The sequence below is a fragment of the Elephas maximus genome, chromosome 1, assembly GCF_024166365.1.
Source record: "Elephas maximus indicus isolate mEleMax1 chromosome 1, mEleMax1 primary haplotype, whole genome shotgun sequence".
Lineage (NCBI taxonomy): Eukaryota > Metazoa > Chordata > Mammalia > Proboscidea > Elephantidae > Elephas > Elephas maximus.
The window spans coordinates 23614497-23634449 of NC_064819.1; the positions used below are offsets into that span (position 1 = coordinate 23614497).

The window sequence follows — 19953 nt, forward strand, 5'->3', positions numbered from 1 at the left end:
AGTAGTTGTCAGACAAGAGAGAGCGCCATTAGTGTGTCCACGATAGACTTCAGAATTAAATCTCTGAGATGCCAGGCATTTGAGGCTTAACTCTAATATTCGCCTCATTCCTCTCTAGGTACCAAGAACTTACCTGGTACTGGCGCTTCAGAGCACCAACTGTAGAGTTCAGGTTGGAGAAAGAGCATGAAAATTAACTTAAGGCAACTCCAGACTTTAAAGAACCTAGGAATCACCCCCAGATCTGAAACATGCCCAGGTATCCAGGCCCCACTCCAGAGGCGAGAATTCACTCAATACGGGTAAGACCCGAGCTGGCTTTGATGAAAACAGGCTGACGCCCACAATTTAAGACAAGCTATCTTTAAGGACTGGCTATCTAAGCCCCGCCCCCCCCCCAAACCCGTGCTTTTACAGATGGGAAAAATGAGGCCAAGTAAATCTAGTATTTCCAGCCCTGCTTGGCCTTCTAGTTAGGCAAACACTACGGGATGTTCTGGGTTCACTGAAGTAAAACCAGAAATTCAAGTGTTTTGATTTGGTATCAGAATCTCTGATGCACGGTCTTCACAATGAAGAACCGGCACCTTCACTGCACTCCCCGGGGTTAGAAAACCCTTTCAAGGAGTCAGTGTATTCTCTCAGAAGGCAGAAGGGAAAAGACACAAAAGTTTTCCTTCCTCCTACAGACCTGAGGTTAATACCTTTTGTAACATCTGGCTCCAGGATTTATTTCAAAGCCATGAACATAAACAAAAGAACAACAGGTTGCCTAAGATGCTCATTAAACACGTTGGTCTCTACGAGGGCTTCCAATGAGACTGTCCTTCATTACCTGTGTCACTGAGGTGGAGCTGCTCCTCACTCTCTGAAAAGGGAGGAGTCCTTGGCCTGTGTCTCCTTTCTCTGTGCTCACCCTGCCCATGGTCCCTCCCATATACAACTTCCTTGCAGTGAAGCCCGGCTTTCCGTGGGGACTTTGGTGAAAGTCCCTCCTGGTGTCGGGACTGTTTCCTCCAGCTCGGAGTTCGATGGCTACTGTCAGCCTCCCAGTCATCAGATCCAGTGCTCAGAAACACCTCTCCACCGATCTTGGGAAGGGGAGGTTTCGGGAGTCTCTCACGACCACACTGCTTCCTTTCATGGTGCTCACTGTTGATCTGGGGGTTGTCCCTCACTTTGCCCCAGTGAGAGGATCGCTCTGGTGACCAATGCTCTTCCAGGTCTTCCGAGTTATCCAGCGGAGCTTTTGGTTTCTCCTTCCTCCGCTTCACAGGCTTTCCATCATTTTTGAGTCTACGAGGCCTTGAGAATTCAGAACCCAATTCCCTGGCCCTCCTTGACCTTGGCTGGTCTGAGTGGAGATGGAGGGATGTAAAAAATAGAAACGCAGGTTAAATGAGTATGACCTCACTAGAGAGGGGAGAGACAGGGCCCATGTTTAATATATTTGAAAACAGAGAAAACTGCTTTTTAAGTTAACGAACAGAAGAGGGGATGGGCATTCACTGGAATGGTCCATGCACATGTGAAGGAATCTGGGTGCAAAGCCAAAAAGATAAAAAATCAAAATAAAATTAAGTGAAAGAGCGTAAATCTGAAATGACCATGATTAGGTAGAGTTACAGAGTATTTTAATATTTGCCAGTAACAATAATGATAGCCACCGAATGTTCAATTCTACCTATAAAACCAATTTAGAAATGGTAAAGGGGGGAAACTGGGGGTTGAAGGAGCCTTGTCAAATGAAAGAAAATTAAGCTTTATGATTTCAGTCACAAGCTTTCCAAGTATTCTTACTGGAAGTGACGATAAAGCTTTATTATACTTTTCAGAATGTTGCTAATTTCTGTTTAGTTCAGAAAAATAACCCACAGGGTCTTCTATCCTCCCCACTAGGTGGCCAAAGCAAACACTGCCACTTACTTCAAAGAATAGATAGCCCTGTATTACAGTTCAATATGGAATGGGATGAAGTGGAGGAAGATTTTAAAGAGGCAAATGATCCTACGATCTTTAGGTAATTCTGCTCCTAATCTTAATTGCAACTTGGCAGAAGAAAAATTATAAAGGGACGACATATTGGGGAAAAAAGGGGGAGATGGGGTCATTTACTAAATACAGTTCAAAAAACTTTATGATATTGAATACTTTATATAAAAGGCAGGCTGTATTATATGAGAAGTATACAAGTTCTCAAGTTTAAAAGAAACTTCAAATACAGCACATAGATGGGTGCTTTTGTCAGGTCTCCTTTAGACACATGCCTACCGTGAGAACAAAGGAAGCAAAACAATATGCACTTTGCAAGAGTATATTTATTTTCGTATTTTTTAAGACTAGAACCACATTTTGTATTTGAAACAACCACCAGATGTAGAGAAGATAGAGGTCTAAACAATTTCTTAGTTTTCTGGATTTTCTTTATTTTTAATCTGATAAAGAAATAGAGCAAGAGGGAGATACGGGCTGACTGCATCACTGATGCCATAAAGCTTCCACTCAAAACCTCAAATTGTTTCCTCCTGAGCTCTTCATAAGGGCAGTTTTTCAGAAAGATAAGATGTAAATTAAAATCTTTCTTCTAAATAGTCTGTAAACTATAATTTATGGTTTTACATAAAAGCAAAAGTGAAAGAGAACAATTACTCTCTGAGATAAGTACCTGCTCTTTTAGCCAAACTATTATTTGAAGGTTTTTTTTTTATTATTTGAAGTGTATCTTGACAGCTGAGAAAGAATCAACTAACTACTGCTGTGAATAAATATGATATTGATGGGTTACTTAAACGAGTGGCCACATCCAGGGAACAACGGTTTACAGAGTTAATACCAACAAGCACATAGAAAGCTACGTGAGCACAGCTCTTCTCCAAACCCGAAAGAAACAAGAAGGGTTTGTTTTCAACATGGATGTGTGACACTATGTGTTTTCTTTTTTTATTCCTTCTAAACAATTAACAATATGAGTAGTTTTACTTTAAGGAAATGTGTTATAAAAATCAGAGAAGAGCTGTCACCACATTTTCAGGGCTGACTAGAAAAAAACTTTTATTGCCTAGTTCACCTAATGGGGTGTTTCTAAACCTGTGAAAGACAAATAGGACTGGAGTGGAGGGAATCTATTAGAATCCTCTAAAACTTACCCATTCTAGTTGAGAATTGAGACTCGCATGTTTCCTGAGATCAAGTTATTTGGCAAATATAATCAACACCCCTCAAAACCAAAAAATATATTTTATATGTGTGCCTCCATGTTTGTCTTTCAAAAGGAAATTATTTTTTGTTTAGATATACAAAATATATACATACACCCTATTAATATATGTATAAAAAATAGTATTTTATAGTTTCTCTTTCACCCAAATCGCATTATTTGATCTCCTCAACATCTATGTAAAGGATATCTCTCTAGAATCTCCACTTTATACATGGAAAAATAGGCTTAGAGAGATTACAGTAGAAAGCTGTCTTAAAATTACACTTGTCTTAAGGACAGGATAAAATGTGAACCTAGGTCTTACGGCTCCACAGACCGTGACTTAAAAAATATATATACATGTATATATACATACACACACACATATACAGCTATATATCTGCAATACAGGTAAGTGGCTTTGAAAGAAAAACATGGACACACAAATGAATGGCCATAGAATCTCACAGTTGATACACATTTGACAGATGGTCTAGATCATTCCAAATTTGTAGAAAATCTATGTATGATCATTTTTTAAAGTTTAAATTATGAACGATTCAGTGAAATAAAAGCTTAAAATAAGGCCATTTCTGTAATGATAATTCGTTCATCATTACGTAAGTAAAGCAAAATCATATTACACATCAAGACAGAGAAGCACAATCAAAGAATATCCCAGATGTGTTGGGAAAGGACCACGGCAAGGAATCTAAGGATGGCTCTGTAATACGAGCTGAGCTGTACTGTGGTTTCTGTGGAATTCAATCCCGTCTCCCTCGAAAGCATCTACAAGAGGACTGCATGTTTAGCGATACACAATCTCCCAACAGCAACAAACCTGAGGCCAGAGGAGTTCTCACGTGTACACGCTTAGGGAGATCATTACACCTCCTGTTCCCCAATCTTCCCAAGCAAACATGCCACGCTCTACAAGTTTACAAAAGTAAGTAAAATGAACACTGGAAAGATTTTTTGTAACTGTTAGGAGCCCTTGAAAAACCACTGAATTTTTAACATAGTCCCTGCCCTAGAAAAATGAATGAGGTAGACAGTACACTGGTCAAAATAACAAGGTTTGCGTCCCAGTCAACAAATTAATATAGTTTTTAATACAGAAGGCTAAAATTAATAGTTTAGTATATGGAATTACTTGCCATCCTAGTGCTTTAAAAGTAGGTTTAAAAGTTACTTTATTTGCAGTGAATATGCCTCCAAAGCAGAATTAAAAATAAAAATGAACAAAAAACACCAAACTACATTTCTAATACTTTAACTGAGGTTGAAGAGTAACTCTTTATCTTCTGGTCTCGAGTACAGCAAAATATGGCAATAATTTATCTTTTTACATAATGTAATGCATGATTTCACTGGAAAAACCAGCAAAAGGAAGACAGCTATCAAAAGAGCTGGTCATCTTACTTGTGAAGGAAGAACATATCAAGCAATAAAGGAGAGTCAACCCACTTACTAACTCAGTCATATAGCTGAGCTCTACTGATTGGAGATAAATTTAGTACAACATGACCGGCCAAGAACGATGATAATTCTACCATCTTTCATTTTTCTCACATGAGAGGGACACTTAACTTACCTTTTCATAATGGAATTATAGAGAAGATCCAAATCAAACCTGCTGCCACTGAGTCGATTCCGACTCATAGTGACCCTACAGGACAGAGCAGAATTGCCCCAGAGGGTCTCCAAGGAGTGGCTGGTGCGTTCCAACTGCCGACCTTTCGGTTAGCAGCCAAGCTCTTAACCACTGTGCCACCGGGGGTCAGATTATAGAGAAGTGATTGATAATTGGTCTGTAAAGGGCTTTGGAATCTTGACCTTAAAATACTTAACTCTCTAGAAGTTGCCTTTAGGTTTTACTCACTTATCCTAAGTCTGTTCTTCAGTAAATACTGACACTAGTAACTAGAGAAATGTGTTTCCTTTGTGAGATCTTTGAAAAGGACTGAACAATACTCCTTTCCCAACACACTTTTAAGGTAAAGAATCACAAATAACACACCTGCCGCCACCACGCCATCACCGTCACCACTCTGCAGAAGCAGGCACTAGAGAAGCCAAGCTTTAAAAGGACGGCTCTCCTCAGTTAGAAATTACTCTACATTGTAATCAAATAGCAAAACAGCATCAACAGCAAAGACTGAACAGGACATCTTAAATTTCATTTTGTTTGGCATAGATTAAAAAGAGAAGCATGGAAGAAAGCTTTGTCACCCAGTAACTGATGCATGGTATACCTTCTTTATTCATGACACTCTGCTGCTTCAAACAGAACTGCCCAGATTTCCCTGAGAAAAATCAAGCCCAAAGTCCCATCCGCCATTTTGCACACCCCTCTCTATGTGCTTAGAATGTAACACAGCATTCGGAGTGGCTACGGCACACAAGAGTGCATGCCATGTGTTACAAAACTATATTCAAGTTTTAACAGCCATAAAAAGTGGCTCTATGCATCCAAGGAACAGATGAATTCATTAGATTCAGACAGAATTTAGTCATCAATCTAAATGAACCCAGTGCCTGTGGACAGGAGAAACCAGGTACATAAGGCCACTGTATGGACAAACTTAAATGGGGCGTCTTGCAGTTGAGTCTAAGGATGAAGTAGGTTATGATGTGGGCATTATTACCTCTATCTTCATAATAGTAACTATCTCCATAAGCACTGGGTCCAGAGGGCTCTGGAAAGTGTTTCTTTCGCCTTTTTTCTTCCTGTAACTCTTTTTCTTGCAAAATGCGAGCTATGTCCTACAAATACAGAGAGAACGGAAATAAGTATCAGGAGAGAATGAACGAACCCCACACTGTGACCCTACAGGTCAAGGGTCCACTGCCACACTCTTACAGGCTCTGCCATGGCTCACCAGACTTTCTGGAATTAAGGTCGTGCTATCCAAACACCACAGGTGATCACTCTGCAGGAGTGGCACATGATCCAAATGAGTGAAAAGACTTTCTTTTTTTAATTGAAATTTAAGTCAAACTAAACCTGAGAAAATTCAAACTTAGCCTTTCCTATATACGGTTATGCACAGTCATCACCTTGGGCACCTGCAGAATAGTATGGGTGGGCCCTATCTCCAAGTTCAGTAAGTTTGGCGGGGGAAGGGCCCAGGAATCTACAACAACTTCTAAATTACATTTATAATTTAATTAAACATTTTTTTAAAATGTTCTTTCAGCGGTGCTGATTTAGCTTTTCATTAGAACATAATTGTCTTAACTGAAAAAGAGAAAACAGTCATCAGCAGACTGACATCAGAGAGCAGGCTCCTGTCTCCCCGCCTGCTTCACCCCGGGGCAAGTTTTTAGCAGTTACTATGTAACACAGTGGTGGAGAACTCAGCTGCTAACCAAGAGGTCAGCAGTTCGAATCTACCAGCCGCTCCTTGGAAGCCTCATGGGGCAGTTCTGCTCTGCCCTACAGGGTCCCTGTGAGTCGGAGCTGACTCGACGCCAATGGGTTGTTTATGTGCAAGGCACTGTGAATACAGAGTGATGAGTAACAAGCTGACTCTGCTCCCCAAAAGGTTAACACTCCCCATGAAAACAAAGGTAAAAAACAAGTAACTATCATACAATTAACTTATAAATGCCACAAAGAGGGTTAAAACATGGGAGTACAGAAGAGGCAATACTGTTGCTTAAAGGAATGGGTAAAAGGCTTTGCATCTGTATTAGGTTTTTTTTTATTATTATTATTCCGTATTAGGTTTTGAACAAAGAACTAAATTCCAGTAAACAAAACGGGGAGAGAGAACAACATCAGCACGGGTATGGACATCTTAACAGGCATCAACGTAGGGTACGGCCAAGAGTTTTACCAGAACACAGGGTGTGATATGCTGGAGGAAAAGGTGAGGCTGGAAACTGTTGGAGGCCGGGTCACAAGAGCTCCTTATAAACAATCTTACGAAGTCTGGAATCTATTACCTGGAGGGTGAAGAATTACTAAAGATTCTTAACTAAAGACAGACAAGTTCAATTCAGTGTTCTGAATCTGAAGATTATCTCTACAGAGGCCAAAGCCCAATGATACAGTACAGGCACCTTTATGCTCACATGCATGTTTCCAGAGAGAAGGTTCGTGGCTGCGGCCAGATTCTTAATGGCTCATGCAAATACAGCAACAATATTAACCAGTGCAAATGGTAAAAATGATACTTTTTGATATTTATAAATAAAGGATGCAAGGGCTGTTTAGATGTTAATAATACAAATTTGAAGCATGAATTCCTATGCTTTCTCTTCCAATTTTCTAAATAAGTCCAAGTAAAGAATAGACCAATAAACAAAGACTTTGAACTAAACTACTCAGTCTTAAAGGGCTCTTCTGGTTCCACTGTCTTTTCTGTCCTTATGCATTATTTTAAGAAATCTCTGAGTGTATACCAGGTGCCAGGCCCTGTGCCAGCTTCATTATCTTTGATGTCATGCAAACTGATACATCAATCCATTAGGAAGAGAGATGAGGGACAGACCGATAACCAGTTCCCATCAAACTATCATCCATATAGTAAAGTTTTCCAAATCTCTATGCTTCTTACAGAGGTAGAAAGAAAATTCAAATGCTTCCCTGAGTTGTCATGCTTACTAAGCACCCAATGTTACATTTTGCTAAGTGGTTTACTTGATAGAAAACAAAAATTTTCCCCTGCTATAGCTGAAGGAAAAAAACACAAGAAAGATGGCTAGGTCCAAATGCCAGCAGAAATGATTAAACTACCATCCAGGAATCTGATAGTTGCTCTCCTGCTACTGAATTTGGTTTTAAGGAACATGCATAGTAACAAGCCACACTCCCAGGGTGAGGAACCAGGAGGAAACAAGGACACCTCCTCTCTGTAATGCTTTAGCCAGTCAAACCAAGTATTTTTCATCCGGTAGAATCATCATCACCATCATAATGGGTCCTGCACCTCAGCATCCAAACCTCCCAGCTCTTCTAAGCCCTCAGCTCATTTCTGAGTAAACTTCTGTCTGGGTGAGAAGGGGTCTGCTAGGCTTAAAGAGAGGGGAAGCGGTAGAAAATCCAAATGAAAACTGCTGCTGGATTACCGCTGGGGTGTAGTCCAAGTCCGTACCTCTCCCTTCTTTCCATGTTACTGTGCAATGAGCTCACTCAGGTGATTTCAATATAATTTCCCCGGAATCAAGCTCAAGATGGCAACTACTAGTCACAAAGCTTGGATATGGCTAACGAGCTTAGTCACCTTTGGCAAAAACAACTTGCACACTCCTCAACTTCCTTCCGATTGGAGGTTACTCTAGAACAGCATTTCCCAAGCTGCTGCGTCCCCCACAACACTGGTCTCAAGAGATTCTCCAAACACAAAGCGGTCAGTGGAAAGTGTGTTTATCATATCTAACTCTTCGAAATGTACATTGACATATTAAAAACCTTGATAAAAGGAAGAAAAAAAAAACATTGTCTTCCTCTAACCCAATATTTTCCAAATTTCTTTGATGACAGAAGTCTCTTCTGCCACATGAAAAAAACAAGCCTTACATAGAATTGTTGCTGTTGTTAGGTGCCCTCGAGTCAATTTTCAACTCATAGCGACCTCATGTGACAGAGTACATCTGCCCCACAGGGTTTTCTAGGCTGTGATCTTTACAGAAGCAGATCGCAAGGTCTTTCTCCCGCAGCGTTGCTTGGTGCATTCAAACTGCTTAACTGTTGCACCACCACAGCTCCTTTACCTAGAATTAGTGTTCTACAAAACACAACCTGGGGCAAGAGAAATCTCTAAAAGAACTCTTACGGTCTTTTAAAGTCATTTTCAATTATTTTTTTAATTAACCAAATTAATCGGGTAGACAAACTGTGGGGCTAATATGCAGAAATAGCCCTACTATATATAAAACAATTCCTAGTAACTACATTTATTGAAATAGGGTATTATCACTGTATTTCACTTCTCCCTTTTCTGTTATCCAAGCTCACCCAACTCTGGACCATCTGAAACTCTGAACATTAGAAGAGAGCACAAGTAAAGATCTCCAGAATGCTGGAGAAAAGCCATTTTAATGAAAACACGTGTTTAGTGATCCTCTTTCAAAGGGGCAAGCATTACGCTGGTACCAGTGTGGACGGCACTGGGTTCTGGGTAGTGTGCAAAGAGAGTATATATCCTCTAAGGTCAATATCCTCCAAGCTCTTATCTATCAAGTGTTAGAGGCAGAACAACTAGCATAATGTAAGATACACAGAGATAAGTCCTCTAAGAGGGATTTTGAGACAGGCAGGGTGCAGTGGAACTCCGGGGAGCCCAGTATATCTTTCCTAAGTAGTTGACAAACTACTGAAACACGGAGTTGGGTAGTTGAGTTCCTTATGGTATTATTATTGTTTATGTGATTTATACCAGGCCTACTTCTCTCTTCAATTTTTTACCTCTATCCTAAAAAGAGGGTATCTTGGGTATAAAAACAAACCCAAGGGAGATCTGAAAATGTGATTGTCAAATGATTGGGGGAAGGGGCGGGGGGCGGAAAGGAAAGCCATTCCATTAGATTGCCATGCTTCTTTTATGAACCACCAATTAACATCTCAGTAGGGAATTCAGGGCAGGTAAAATCCTAAAGGACTACTCTCCAAGAGCAGGAACAAAGGATGATACCATTTTATGGATGTAAAAACATCAGTATAACTAGGATTAGAGAGAGAAAGAATTTTCTCAACCAGAAGCCTCTCTCCCACTCCCCTCTCTGGCTATATATGTATAAACTTATTTTTAAAGTATCAAAACACCTGGGAATTTTTTAAATAAGCTAAGATACATTGCTATTTGAGCTGATTCTCTAAATACTACCAACTTATATATTCTTGTATAGCATGAAAAAGTATCACAGTTGATATTACATAGTTTTTAATGTAAACTAGTTACTAAGTTTATCCTTGAACAGTTCATTATGGCTTCAAATTGTTGGCCTAGTGCCACAAGCTTTTCATAACCATACTAATATTGGCCATACTAATGCCTAATTAGGAAAAAAAAAAAAATTCCAAAAAATATTTCCACATCCACATATACTTGGACTTGAATTCACACATACATGTATATCTAAAGGGATTCATGCATGCACACACACATACAAAATTAGAGTTCTATCTGAGAATAACTAAATTAAGTCTGCTAAACATACATTCCTTGGCTTTATTAAATAGCACTGAGACATGTTTATGCTGTGACTGAAAGAAGGAACCCCGTGGAATTTATACAGTTACTAATTACAAACTTCTACAATATAGCTCGAATACAAGCCTCTTCAACAGGGCGCCTAGCAAAAAATCCAACTAATACGTTCAAGAGGAAATCCTGGTGGCATAGTGGTTAAGTGCTATGGCTGCTTACCAAGAGGTCAGCAGTTCAAATCCCACCAGGCGCTCCTTGGAAACTCTATGGAGCAGTTCTACCCTGTCCTATAGGGTCGCTATAAGTCGGAATCGACTCGACGGCAGTGGGTTTTTTTTTAATATGTTCAAGGCACTGTATACAAGAGTTTAAAAAATCAAAGAGACAGAGACACAAAGAAAGAGAGGAGAGACAGAAGCTACAATGGTAGTAAAAGACAAAAAGAAAAAAAGATTTTTATTCTTTTTTTTTTTTTTTTAACTTCGCCACATCTGTCTCCATGCATGGAAATGCTATTTTCCTTACATCTGTGCTCTGTTAAAAAACACAATAAAATGATACCACAAGAAAGTCAGAAATGCTAATTCACCCACACAAAGCTGTGTAACTTCACTACTTCTCAGGCATGTTGTTCACAAAAATCTCCATGCCAGAGGAGAGAGGCCTCAGCCTCTGCACCCCAGTGCTGCTGTTTTGGATGGGGGAGGCAAACGGTATACAACAGCCCTGAACTCCCTGAGGAGAGGTGCCCCAGAAATCTCTTAGCGAGCTTTGGGTGAAAACCCAGAGAGAAATCTTCCACAGCCCTGACAGTGAATAAGAATTTATTAACTGAGCAGACACCAAAGGGAAGGAGAACACAGGAAAAAAACAAAAACAAAAACAGAATTAGGGCAGTTCAAGAGTTACAGGCCATGTTTTTCAACAGTTGGCAAGAAAATGAGCATTACTTTCTTGGTCTCAGACTCCTCTGACTACGAGGCACCCTGTCTTCCAATGGACAAAAATAAATAAATAAGCACTTAGCAAACAAACAACACATCCTTCAAAAACAAACTTTATTAATGCAAATTTTGCTCGTTTAATAATAACGCACTTGTCGGCTGAGAGTCACATTTTTCTACGATAAAGATTATTTTGGCACAGTAGCCATCTTCTAATGAAGGCAACACGTCTGAAGGAGTTTTTAAAGGTTTGTTAGTCTCACTAAGTCTCCATAACTGGAATTCTCACTCAACCTCTCCTGTGTACAGGGGAAGGGAGAACATGCCAGTAGGTCAAACAGAAGTGGACAGCATGCTAGTGGGAGGCCTGTACCCCCTGCCATCGAGTCAATTCTGACTCACAAAGACCCTAAAGGACACAGTAGAACTGCCCCCCCCCCCCCGTAGGGTTTCCAAGGAGTGGCTGGTGGATTCAAACTGCCAACTTTTTGGTTGGCAGCCTGAGCTCTTAACCACTGCAAGACCAAGGCTCCGGGAGGCCTATAAGGCAAGTAAACTCTTCGCAAAAATCAAAAAACCAAACTTGTTACCATTGAGTCAATTCCAACTCCTAGCAACCCTAGAGGACAGAGTAGAAATGCCCCACAGGGTTTCCAAGGAGTGCTTGGTGGATTTCAACTGCCGACCTTTTGGTTAGCAGCCACAGCACTTAACCATTACACCACCAGGGTTTCCAAACTCTTCAAAGATCCCTCAAATCATACCATATACGAAACGACTTGGCCTGTTTATTTTTTTCCCTTTCTAATTTTGCTTGTGTCTGTCTATAAAGAAGAGATTAGGGTTGTTTCAAGGGGCAGTTAGAATGGTGGGGAAAACACTTGGAAAGAAAGCACAATTAACTTAATATATACCAGAGGACCTACACACATTATCTCTTTTAAACCTCACAACAACCCTCCAGGGTATGTACAAGTTTCATGACTAATCTCATTTGGGATCTTGTTAAACCCTATAATAAAATTAAAGGACCTGAGATTCAAAGCAAGGTGCCCCTAACTGCAAAGTTCACACGTTTTACGTTAGAGTGCTATTCAGTCACTGACACTTCCCTGGCATCTTATTATAGCTTGGGACCAGTCACTTAATTCTTCGCAACTTAGTTCCTTCATCAGAAAAATGGAGTTAATCGCTAACACTGCTTACTTTATAGAGTAGTACCACTAGATTACTTACTGTGATTTTTATTTCAATTCTCCATGAAAGCATAATACTGGCCTAAAACAAAGTATTTTGGTTTCTCTTTCTATCCTGTTTTTCCCTGAATGGGGGACAAAAAGAATCAAAGGATACATGCAGCATTTAGAAGATGCCAACTTCATTACTCTGACGTTTTTAACACAGAAGCTTTCCTGTCTACAAAATACAATCCCTTCTTTTAGCTCCCAGTTTCATCCTCAAAGCAGACTTGACTATAGAAAAGCAACACTTCCTGTGGTAAGAAGAGCCCCCTGTGTTGATAACAGGAAGCATCAAGTATAATTCCTAATTCTTACACTCAGTGCTGATTATCACAGAACCACTGTTTGATTCTTGAAGAAATAACTAAGTACACTCAGACCAGGTGTCTTACACTCATCTGGCATTAAAAAATAAGCCCTATGGGAACAAGGGGGTTCAGTGGGAGCGGCAGGGTATACAGGCTCTGATGGCCCTAATCATCTCTATTTAGCAGGGTGATTGTGTGTGCTGGTTTGCCCAGGACAGTCCCCAGTTTATACAGTTATTAATAAACCAAAAGCAAAAACAACCAAACCTGCTCCTGTTGAGTTGATTCTGACTCAAAGCGGATCTAAAAGACAGAGCAGAACTGCCCCATAGGGTTTCCAAGGAGCGCCTGGTGGATTCAAACTGCTGACCTTTTGGTTAGCAGCCTGAGCTTTTAACCCTTTGTCACCAGGGCTCCTCCTGACCAGGCTTATTAATAGTGTCCCTTTAAGCCTCAAAAATGTGTCTATATAAATAATAAATCATATGACCACCCTACTATTAAAAATTACAGATCATTCTCCTCGCTATTGCAAAGAAAGACAGTGACCAAGAACAGGACAAACAAACAAAAAAAAAATCCACTGCCGCAGTCAATTCTGACTCATACCGACCCTATAGGACAGAGTAGAACTGCCCCATAAGAGTTTCCAAGGAGTACTTGGTGGATTTGTACTGCTGACCTCTTGGTTAGCAGCCATAGCACTTAACCACTACGCCACCAGGGCTTCCAAGAACAGGACAGTAGGTATGAAAGAATGCAAACAAAATAAACGCAAACTGAAATGAAACTGTTTGTAGGAAGTGCCAAAAAACATAGCACAAAAGGAAATACAACAGTTAACTGCAAATTCAAGTCTTCTTAAAAATGTAAACACTATTGCTAATTTCAGTCATTTCCAGCTTTGAAAACAATGCCACTTAAAAAAAAACAATCCAGAAGGAAACATCTTGGTTCTTGGAGCTAGCATATCATGAAGAGTGAACTATTAAGAAAAGAAGACAGCCATGGGCAGCCTCTCACAAAGACCATTCCCAACTCCTGTTCAAGCCATGCTCAAGGTCAGCTCTCTCTAAAGTTGCCAGGAATGGCCATGGGCAGACAGACACTTATGTCAAGTTACCTATTATCATCTCTTAAGACTTCACCACTTACACAACTGATCAAGAGGCAATAAACAGGGATCCACGGAGAGCACTGTTTAGACTGTCCCACCTGAAATGCGCTGAGTTCTGCAGCCCACCCAGCAGCCCACATGGAGCCCATGAGGAGAGAAAGTACTTGCTCTAGGGCTAAGCACCCTTTCTTCACCGGTGAAAGCATTTTAACTAAGTTGTACCTCATCTTTCTTCTCCTGAATGCGTCGTCTCTCCGCCTCAATCGCCAGCTTCTCCTGGATTTCCTGAGCAATTTCACAGTCTTGTTGTTCACTAAAAAAAAATGGTGAAAATAACAAAAGTAAAGAAAATAAGGAATGATTCTTCCTAAAAATAATAAGCACCACTGAATATTCCCGGTGAGCCAGTACATATTTTTTAAAGAAGTTCACATTGTCACATCTTACAGATGAGAAAACTGAGACCCAGAGAAGTTAAACTATTTCCCCAAGATCACAGAGAAAATCAGGGGCAGAGCTGGAATTGGAATCCCGGACGCTACAATGGAAAGCGCCATGATTTTCCTACTCTTCCTTATCACCCGACTTCACTGGGGCCACTCTACAGAAAGAAAGGCATGTTTTCTGGAGATTCTGCAAGAGATCTGGACTATGAGGTCATGTCAACAAACAGTCAGATATACATTAAGTACAGAGAAAAAGTTGGGGAGCAAGTTCACCAGAATGTCAGTAATACTGTGGTCACCAAGAGGTGTGTGGCTTTAAAATCATTTTTATAATATTCTTAATGAGCTGCATTTTTTAAGGTTTAACATGAACACTTAAAAATTATACCCAAAAAGAAAGAAAAGAAAAACTGTATTCCCCAGCTTTTGTTCCCACAGTAGAAGCTTCTCTGGTGGATGCCAATTTTCTTACCACTCTGTCCACTAAGGAAACCAAACACTGTAACACTGCTGCTCCCACAGTTTCTTCTGGCATTTGTGCATTCAACAAAGATTCAAACAACACCTGCTATGGATCCAAAAAAAAAAAAAAACCCGTTGCTGTCAGGTCGATTCCAACTCATCGCAATCCTATAAGACAGAGTAGGACTGGCCCAGAGGGCTTCCAAGGAGCACCTGGTGGATTCAAACTGTAGATCTCTCGGTTAGCAGCCCTAGCTTGTAAGCACTGCGCCACCAGAGCTCCAGGAGGATACAAAAAGGAATAAACTTTCATCATGCCCTCAGAAACTCACAATATGTTTTGGTGTGACAAACATGTCCTTTAAAATAGCACCTTTAAAACAATGTTTTGCATAGAAAATAGAGTTCAGTTCTCTCAGAGATGGCTACAAAGTTTGCCCTCGATTGCTCAAGTCTTTTGGTTTCAGGTTTCCAGAAAAGTCAAGGGGCAATTTAAAACTCTAGAATGTGATAGGTAGTTCTAGAGAGCCCATTTTTACACAAAACTGTTAGCTAGCAAAGATGAACACAAACAACCTTAGAGTCTACTATCTAAAAAGATGCTGGAATAAAATAATTGTCATCTACTTCTGCATTTCATTTACTTAACAGATACATCTTCTTATTCCCTCGCTGCCAAATGAACTTAAAATACTCGGTGAGCCTCCACCCTCATTGTATACCCCATGTTTAATGGTAGGTAGTCTTTTGCAGCTGTAAGAGTTTGGAGGGTAGGAAGAAGCAATATTACATGGACCTGCCAAATTAACACAAAAATCTGTACAGGAATAAGTGACTAACTACATGCAAGGTGACAATATAAGGGAAGCAAACAGAAGCAGAGCACAGAAGGCAAATCTACATGAAGTCTTAAAGGTCACAAGTGACACTGAACATATATCTCCTGGTACAGAAAACAAAGATGTGAAGTTTCAGCTAAGCTTAATGGTTCTAAACCATATTTACAAGAAGGACCACCTCTGGTTCAGCCAGCGAGCTATACAGAATCATGAGAAAGCCAAGTGAGAAAGGAGTAAACAGCAACCAGCAAGCCTGACTTCAGACAGAAGCCCCAGGAATCAAGACTGGGTGAAAGGTCTAGCCGGCTAAAATCTGCAGCACTCCCTTCTTCCTGTGACGTCCGCCTGTCAATATTGCCAGAGGAGCGAAACTGGAAAACTTCCTTGCTAACATGCTCACTTCAGCCAATTCCATAACTCTTAAGTTCCAGAGAGAAATATATGTAAGTTACAGCCAAAATACTTTGCTCTTTTCTCATTTGGGACACATAAGTCATCAATCTCAAAATTCTGGTTTATATTTATCTTGCTAGTATTGACTATTATTACTCTGACTCAGGATCTTAGACCTTAAATGGGCATTTCTGCTCCAGCCTCAGAACTGGCCTTCCTAAGACAGCACTGTGAGCAATGGAAAGGGCAATAACTTAGAACTCTGGAACACTCTAACCCTGGTTCTCACTCAAGCTCCACCTGTGCCATGAGCCTCAGTACATCTGGACTCTGTCTCTTCCTCTCTGTATCTCCGCTACCCTTACCCTCAACTTACCACCTCCCTCTTCTCTGCATCTCTATCACCATCTCACCCAACTCAGGTCTCATCAGCTCTTAATTTGAACATCGCTCGATAGCTGCCTTCAATCTTGCCTCCTCCAATCCTTTACCCATCCAGCCCCCAGAGTACGCTCCAGAATGAAAATCTCAAACTCCTTCAGTGATTCTTTATCCCTTATCATATGGAATCTATGAAAATCTAAATTCCTCAGCATAACTAATGTGATCATTGGTCCAGCTCCTGACTACTCTTCTGGCCTCATGGCTAACATATGCCCCTAACCATACTCTCCACACCCCAGCAATACTGAATTTTTTGCAGCTACTTCCTACCTTTATGTGCGCTACTCCCTCTGGCTGGAACGGTTTTCCCCAATTATCACTATAAATTCCTAACCAATAATCAAGGTTCAGGCTAAATATATCACCTGTCTTGTAAAGCTTTTCTAGTGTCGTCTTCTCTTTGTAGCATGAAACTTACTACTCTATTCTCTGTGCCTTGTGCATATATCTCTAGATATACAACACTCCAGAGTTTTGTTCCTGAGGTCCTTAAAGGAAAAAGCTATATCTTGCTCATATCTGTGGTCTCCAGGGCCTACCATGGTGCCAGGTGTAGCAAAAGTCAATGAAAGTATTTATTTACAAAATAAGAAAGATAAACAAAATGGTAAGTCAAGTCCTCTCCATAAATAATAAACCAGAAAACAGACTCAGAAAGGCGGACCAATTGGCTCAAAGTCACACAGCTAGAAAGTGTTCAGAGGTCACACCAGAACCCATATGTCCCAAAACCTAGTCAAGCGCTCCTAACAACGAAGAAAATTTTTCAAATCAAAGAAAACTACTGAATAGCCATTGTAGGATCTGAGGTCTAACAGTGAAAAGAACCGGAAGGACAGGAAGCCACTCCCCTTCCCTCCCGGCCTGGCCGCTTGATCCACAGAGAAGGCCGGCCCCGTCGTCCCCCCCTCCCGCTCCCCAAATCCTCACAGGTCTTTGTAGCGCTGCTGGAGCTGAGCCTGGGCTTTCAGATCTTCCTCCTGCAGCTGCTTAGCCACCTGGAGGTCATGCTGGACCAAACGGTTTCGCTGAACGTTCGACGCCAAATGATGCTCAACTGGACAGAAAGATTGAGATGTGAAAAATGACCGTGCTCTGGCTTGTTAATAATAAACTTCGTAATAAATTTATGAGAGCTTTACCATTAAAATCTTTTTTTTATTATTATTTTAATGGTAAAAAAATGATTTTCATGTTTGGTTTGGTTTTTTTTTTTACCATTAAAAAGAGCTTCACATCTATCACTTCATGTTACGTTTTCAACGCTGCTGTATAATAATACAGGAATTACTCCCACCTCTGCATTAAGTAAAAAGTGGATCTGAAAGGGTAAATGATTCGACTTTGATCACACGGCAAAAAGAGGCAGTGCCAGAACTTATACACAAATATTCTGAAACCAAGAACAGTGCTCTTCCTGCTACCACATGTTACCACTCTCTTTATTAACTGCACTTTTCAATATTCAATTTTTATACTGACACATGAATTAATGATTCAAAAATCAAAATTAGTCATAATGGTGGTGGTGGCTGTTAGCCGCCATCAAGTTGATCCCCAATTCATGGAAACCCCATTTGTTACAGAGTAGAACTGCTTGCTCCATAGGGTTTTCCTGGCTGTAATCTTTACAGAGGCAGATTGCCAGGCTTTTCTTCCACAGAGCAGCTGGGTAGGAGGCTCAAACTCCCAACCTTTAAACCTACCTTGTGCCACTCAGGCTTCCATTCATAATGGTAGATAAGCTAATATGTACTTTTACATAACACATGTAACTTAGGTTTACAAAGATACTGAAAAAAATCCACAAGGTGACCTAAGCTAGACATCTGGACAAGATGTTCGGGCCTCTGTTCTGGAAGGAGGACTAGATCCCTGGGACCGTCTTCTGGAAACCCGAGATCCATCTACAACCACTGTCTCCATCCTACAACACTGAGGTTAGGGAAAGGATCAACTTCCTCTTTTCCTCCATTCTACAGGCCCAGCAGTTTTCTAATCCCTGGCAGCTGTCTTACTTCAAAGCCCTCAGAACTGCAGTCTTCATCCAGGCAGTCATTTGCCCGGACAAATCCCTCAAGGATGAAGGATGTTGTAGCCTGCTGTGTTCTCTTTCTGCCTCACCCTAAGAAACCAGCCTCAAGCTACTACTAAAAAGGGAAAACCCAAGGTGCATGAATAAAAAGGGCTGATTACTCACTCTCCTGTTCCTGCAGGCTGTGGGCCAGGGTGTGGTCCTCCAAGACAGCAAAATCTCGGCAGACTGCAGAGGGCAAGGGAGGAAGGGCAGAGGACAGCTCATTAGCACTGTTTTAACACAAACAGAAAACGATTTGTTCACTTCAAAAGTCAATTCTAATATTTCAGGATGGTCAACTTTACAAATCGCAATACACAAAATAGTAACTAGTCAGAACTAAGTCTTCATTCACAATAATCCACATAGAACCTACTCGGTGCCAAGCATAAAAAACATAGGGGTCGCAAAATAACGATTAGCTCTGGTCCCTGACCTGTGAGGGGGACATTAACCACAGAATCAGAACCCAGAGCTCCAGAAATTAAATTCCAATGCACTTCTATACCACGAGGTAGGATAGTACTGCTGAAATAATACAAGAGTCAATAATAGCACTTTTCATCTTGCTACTAAGAGATGGCTGGGTTCTCGCTTTGTCAGAGGAGATAAAAGAACTCAAGTCTATGCCTCAGCCATCTGTGGTTTACAGGATCACTTCCCAGAGACCTGCATCTATCCTGGGGGCTTTAAGGACATACATGCTTTCCTTAGCTCTTCAGGTAGGAGATCTCCATGTTAAGGATAACCACATTCTTTACTGAGTCCACACTGTGACCTGAGTTAGAACTGGGTATCTAGATTTTTCTCTAAATCTAGACCTCCCTGAAAATAATCTACGAATTGAAAATAAGTCAGAGAATCTGCTCCTAACTCTGCCTCCACCCAGAGACCTGGGGAAGAGCATTTACGGCCTGTTTTCTAGGAAGCAAAATGGGAGGAGATGGTCCCCAAGGTCGATTATTCTACCCCAGACTGCAATTTAAACCCCTGCTTCTTAAATCAAATATACAAACAAAACAAAACATGAATGACTGCTATCATAAAAAGTACTGTCTATTCATTTGTTTTAAGGACTTGGAGTTTAGGGGATATGGTCTCCCTCTCTTCCAAACAGGTAACTCACATTATAAAAGGAAAACTCCCAAAAGTCTCAGACTACTTTGATGTGTAGTATTTAAAAAAAAAAAAAAAATGTCCCTTAGGGCTTATCAGAGGTTACAGATTTCTTTCTGAAGCTTTGAATTTGCTTATGAGGACATTCAAGGTGACTGAATAAATATTCCCTTGCCATTCTCAGAAGGAGCCCTGATGGCACAGTGGTTA

At 40.7% G+C, this 19953-nt stretch overlaps 1 protein-coding gene across 2 annotated transcripts in view; it reads right to left on the reverse strand.

Moving 5' to 3' along the window:
• The window catches only part of CCDC50 (coiled-coil domain containing 50), a 73795-nt gene that overhangs the window by 16276 nt on the left and 37566 nt on the right, over nt 1-19953 (reverse strand). The window contains exons 2-6 of one of the 2 annotated variants that reach the window (XM_049880322.1): nt 18751-18813; nt 17481-17607; nt 14189-14279; nt 5848-5965; nt 836-1354 (exon numbers count right to left, since the gene is read on the reverse strand). In XM_049880322.1, the coding sequence (XP_049736279.1) occupies nt 836-1354; nt 5848-5965; nt 14189-14279; nt 17481-17607; nt 18751-18813 (918 nt within the window). The remainder of the gene's footprint in view (nt 1-835; nt 1355-5847; nt 5966-14188; nt 14280-17480; nt 17608-18750; nt 18814-19953) is intronic. The other variant, XM_049880330.1, reaches the window with a different exon arrangement.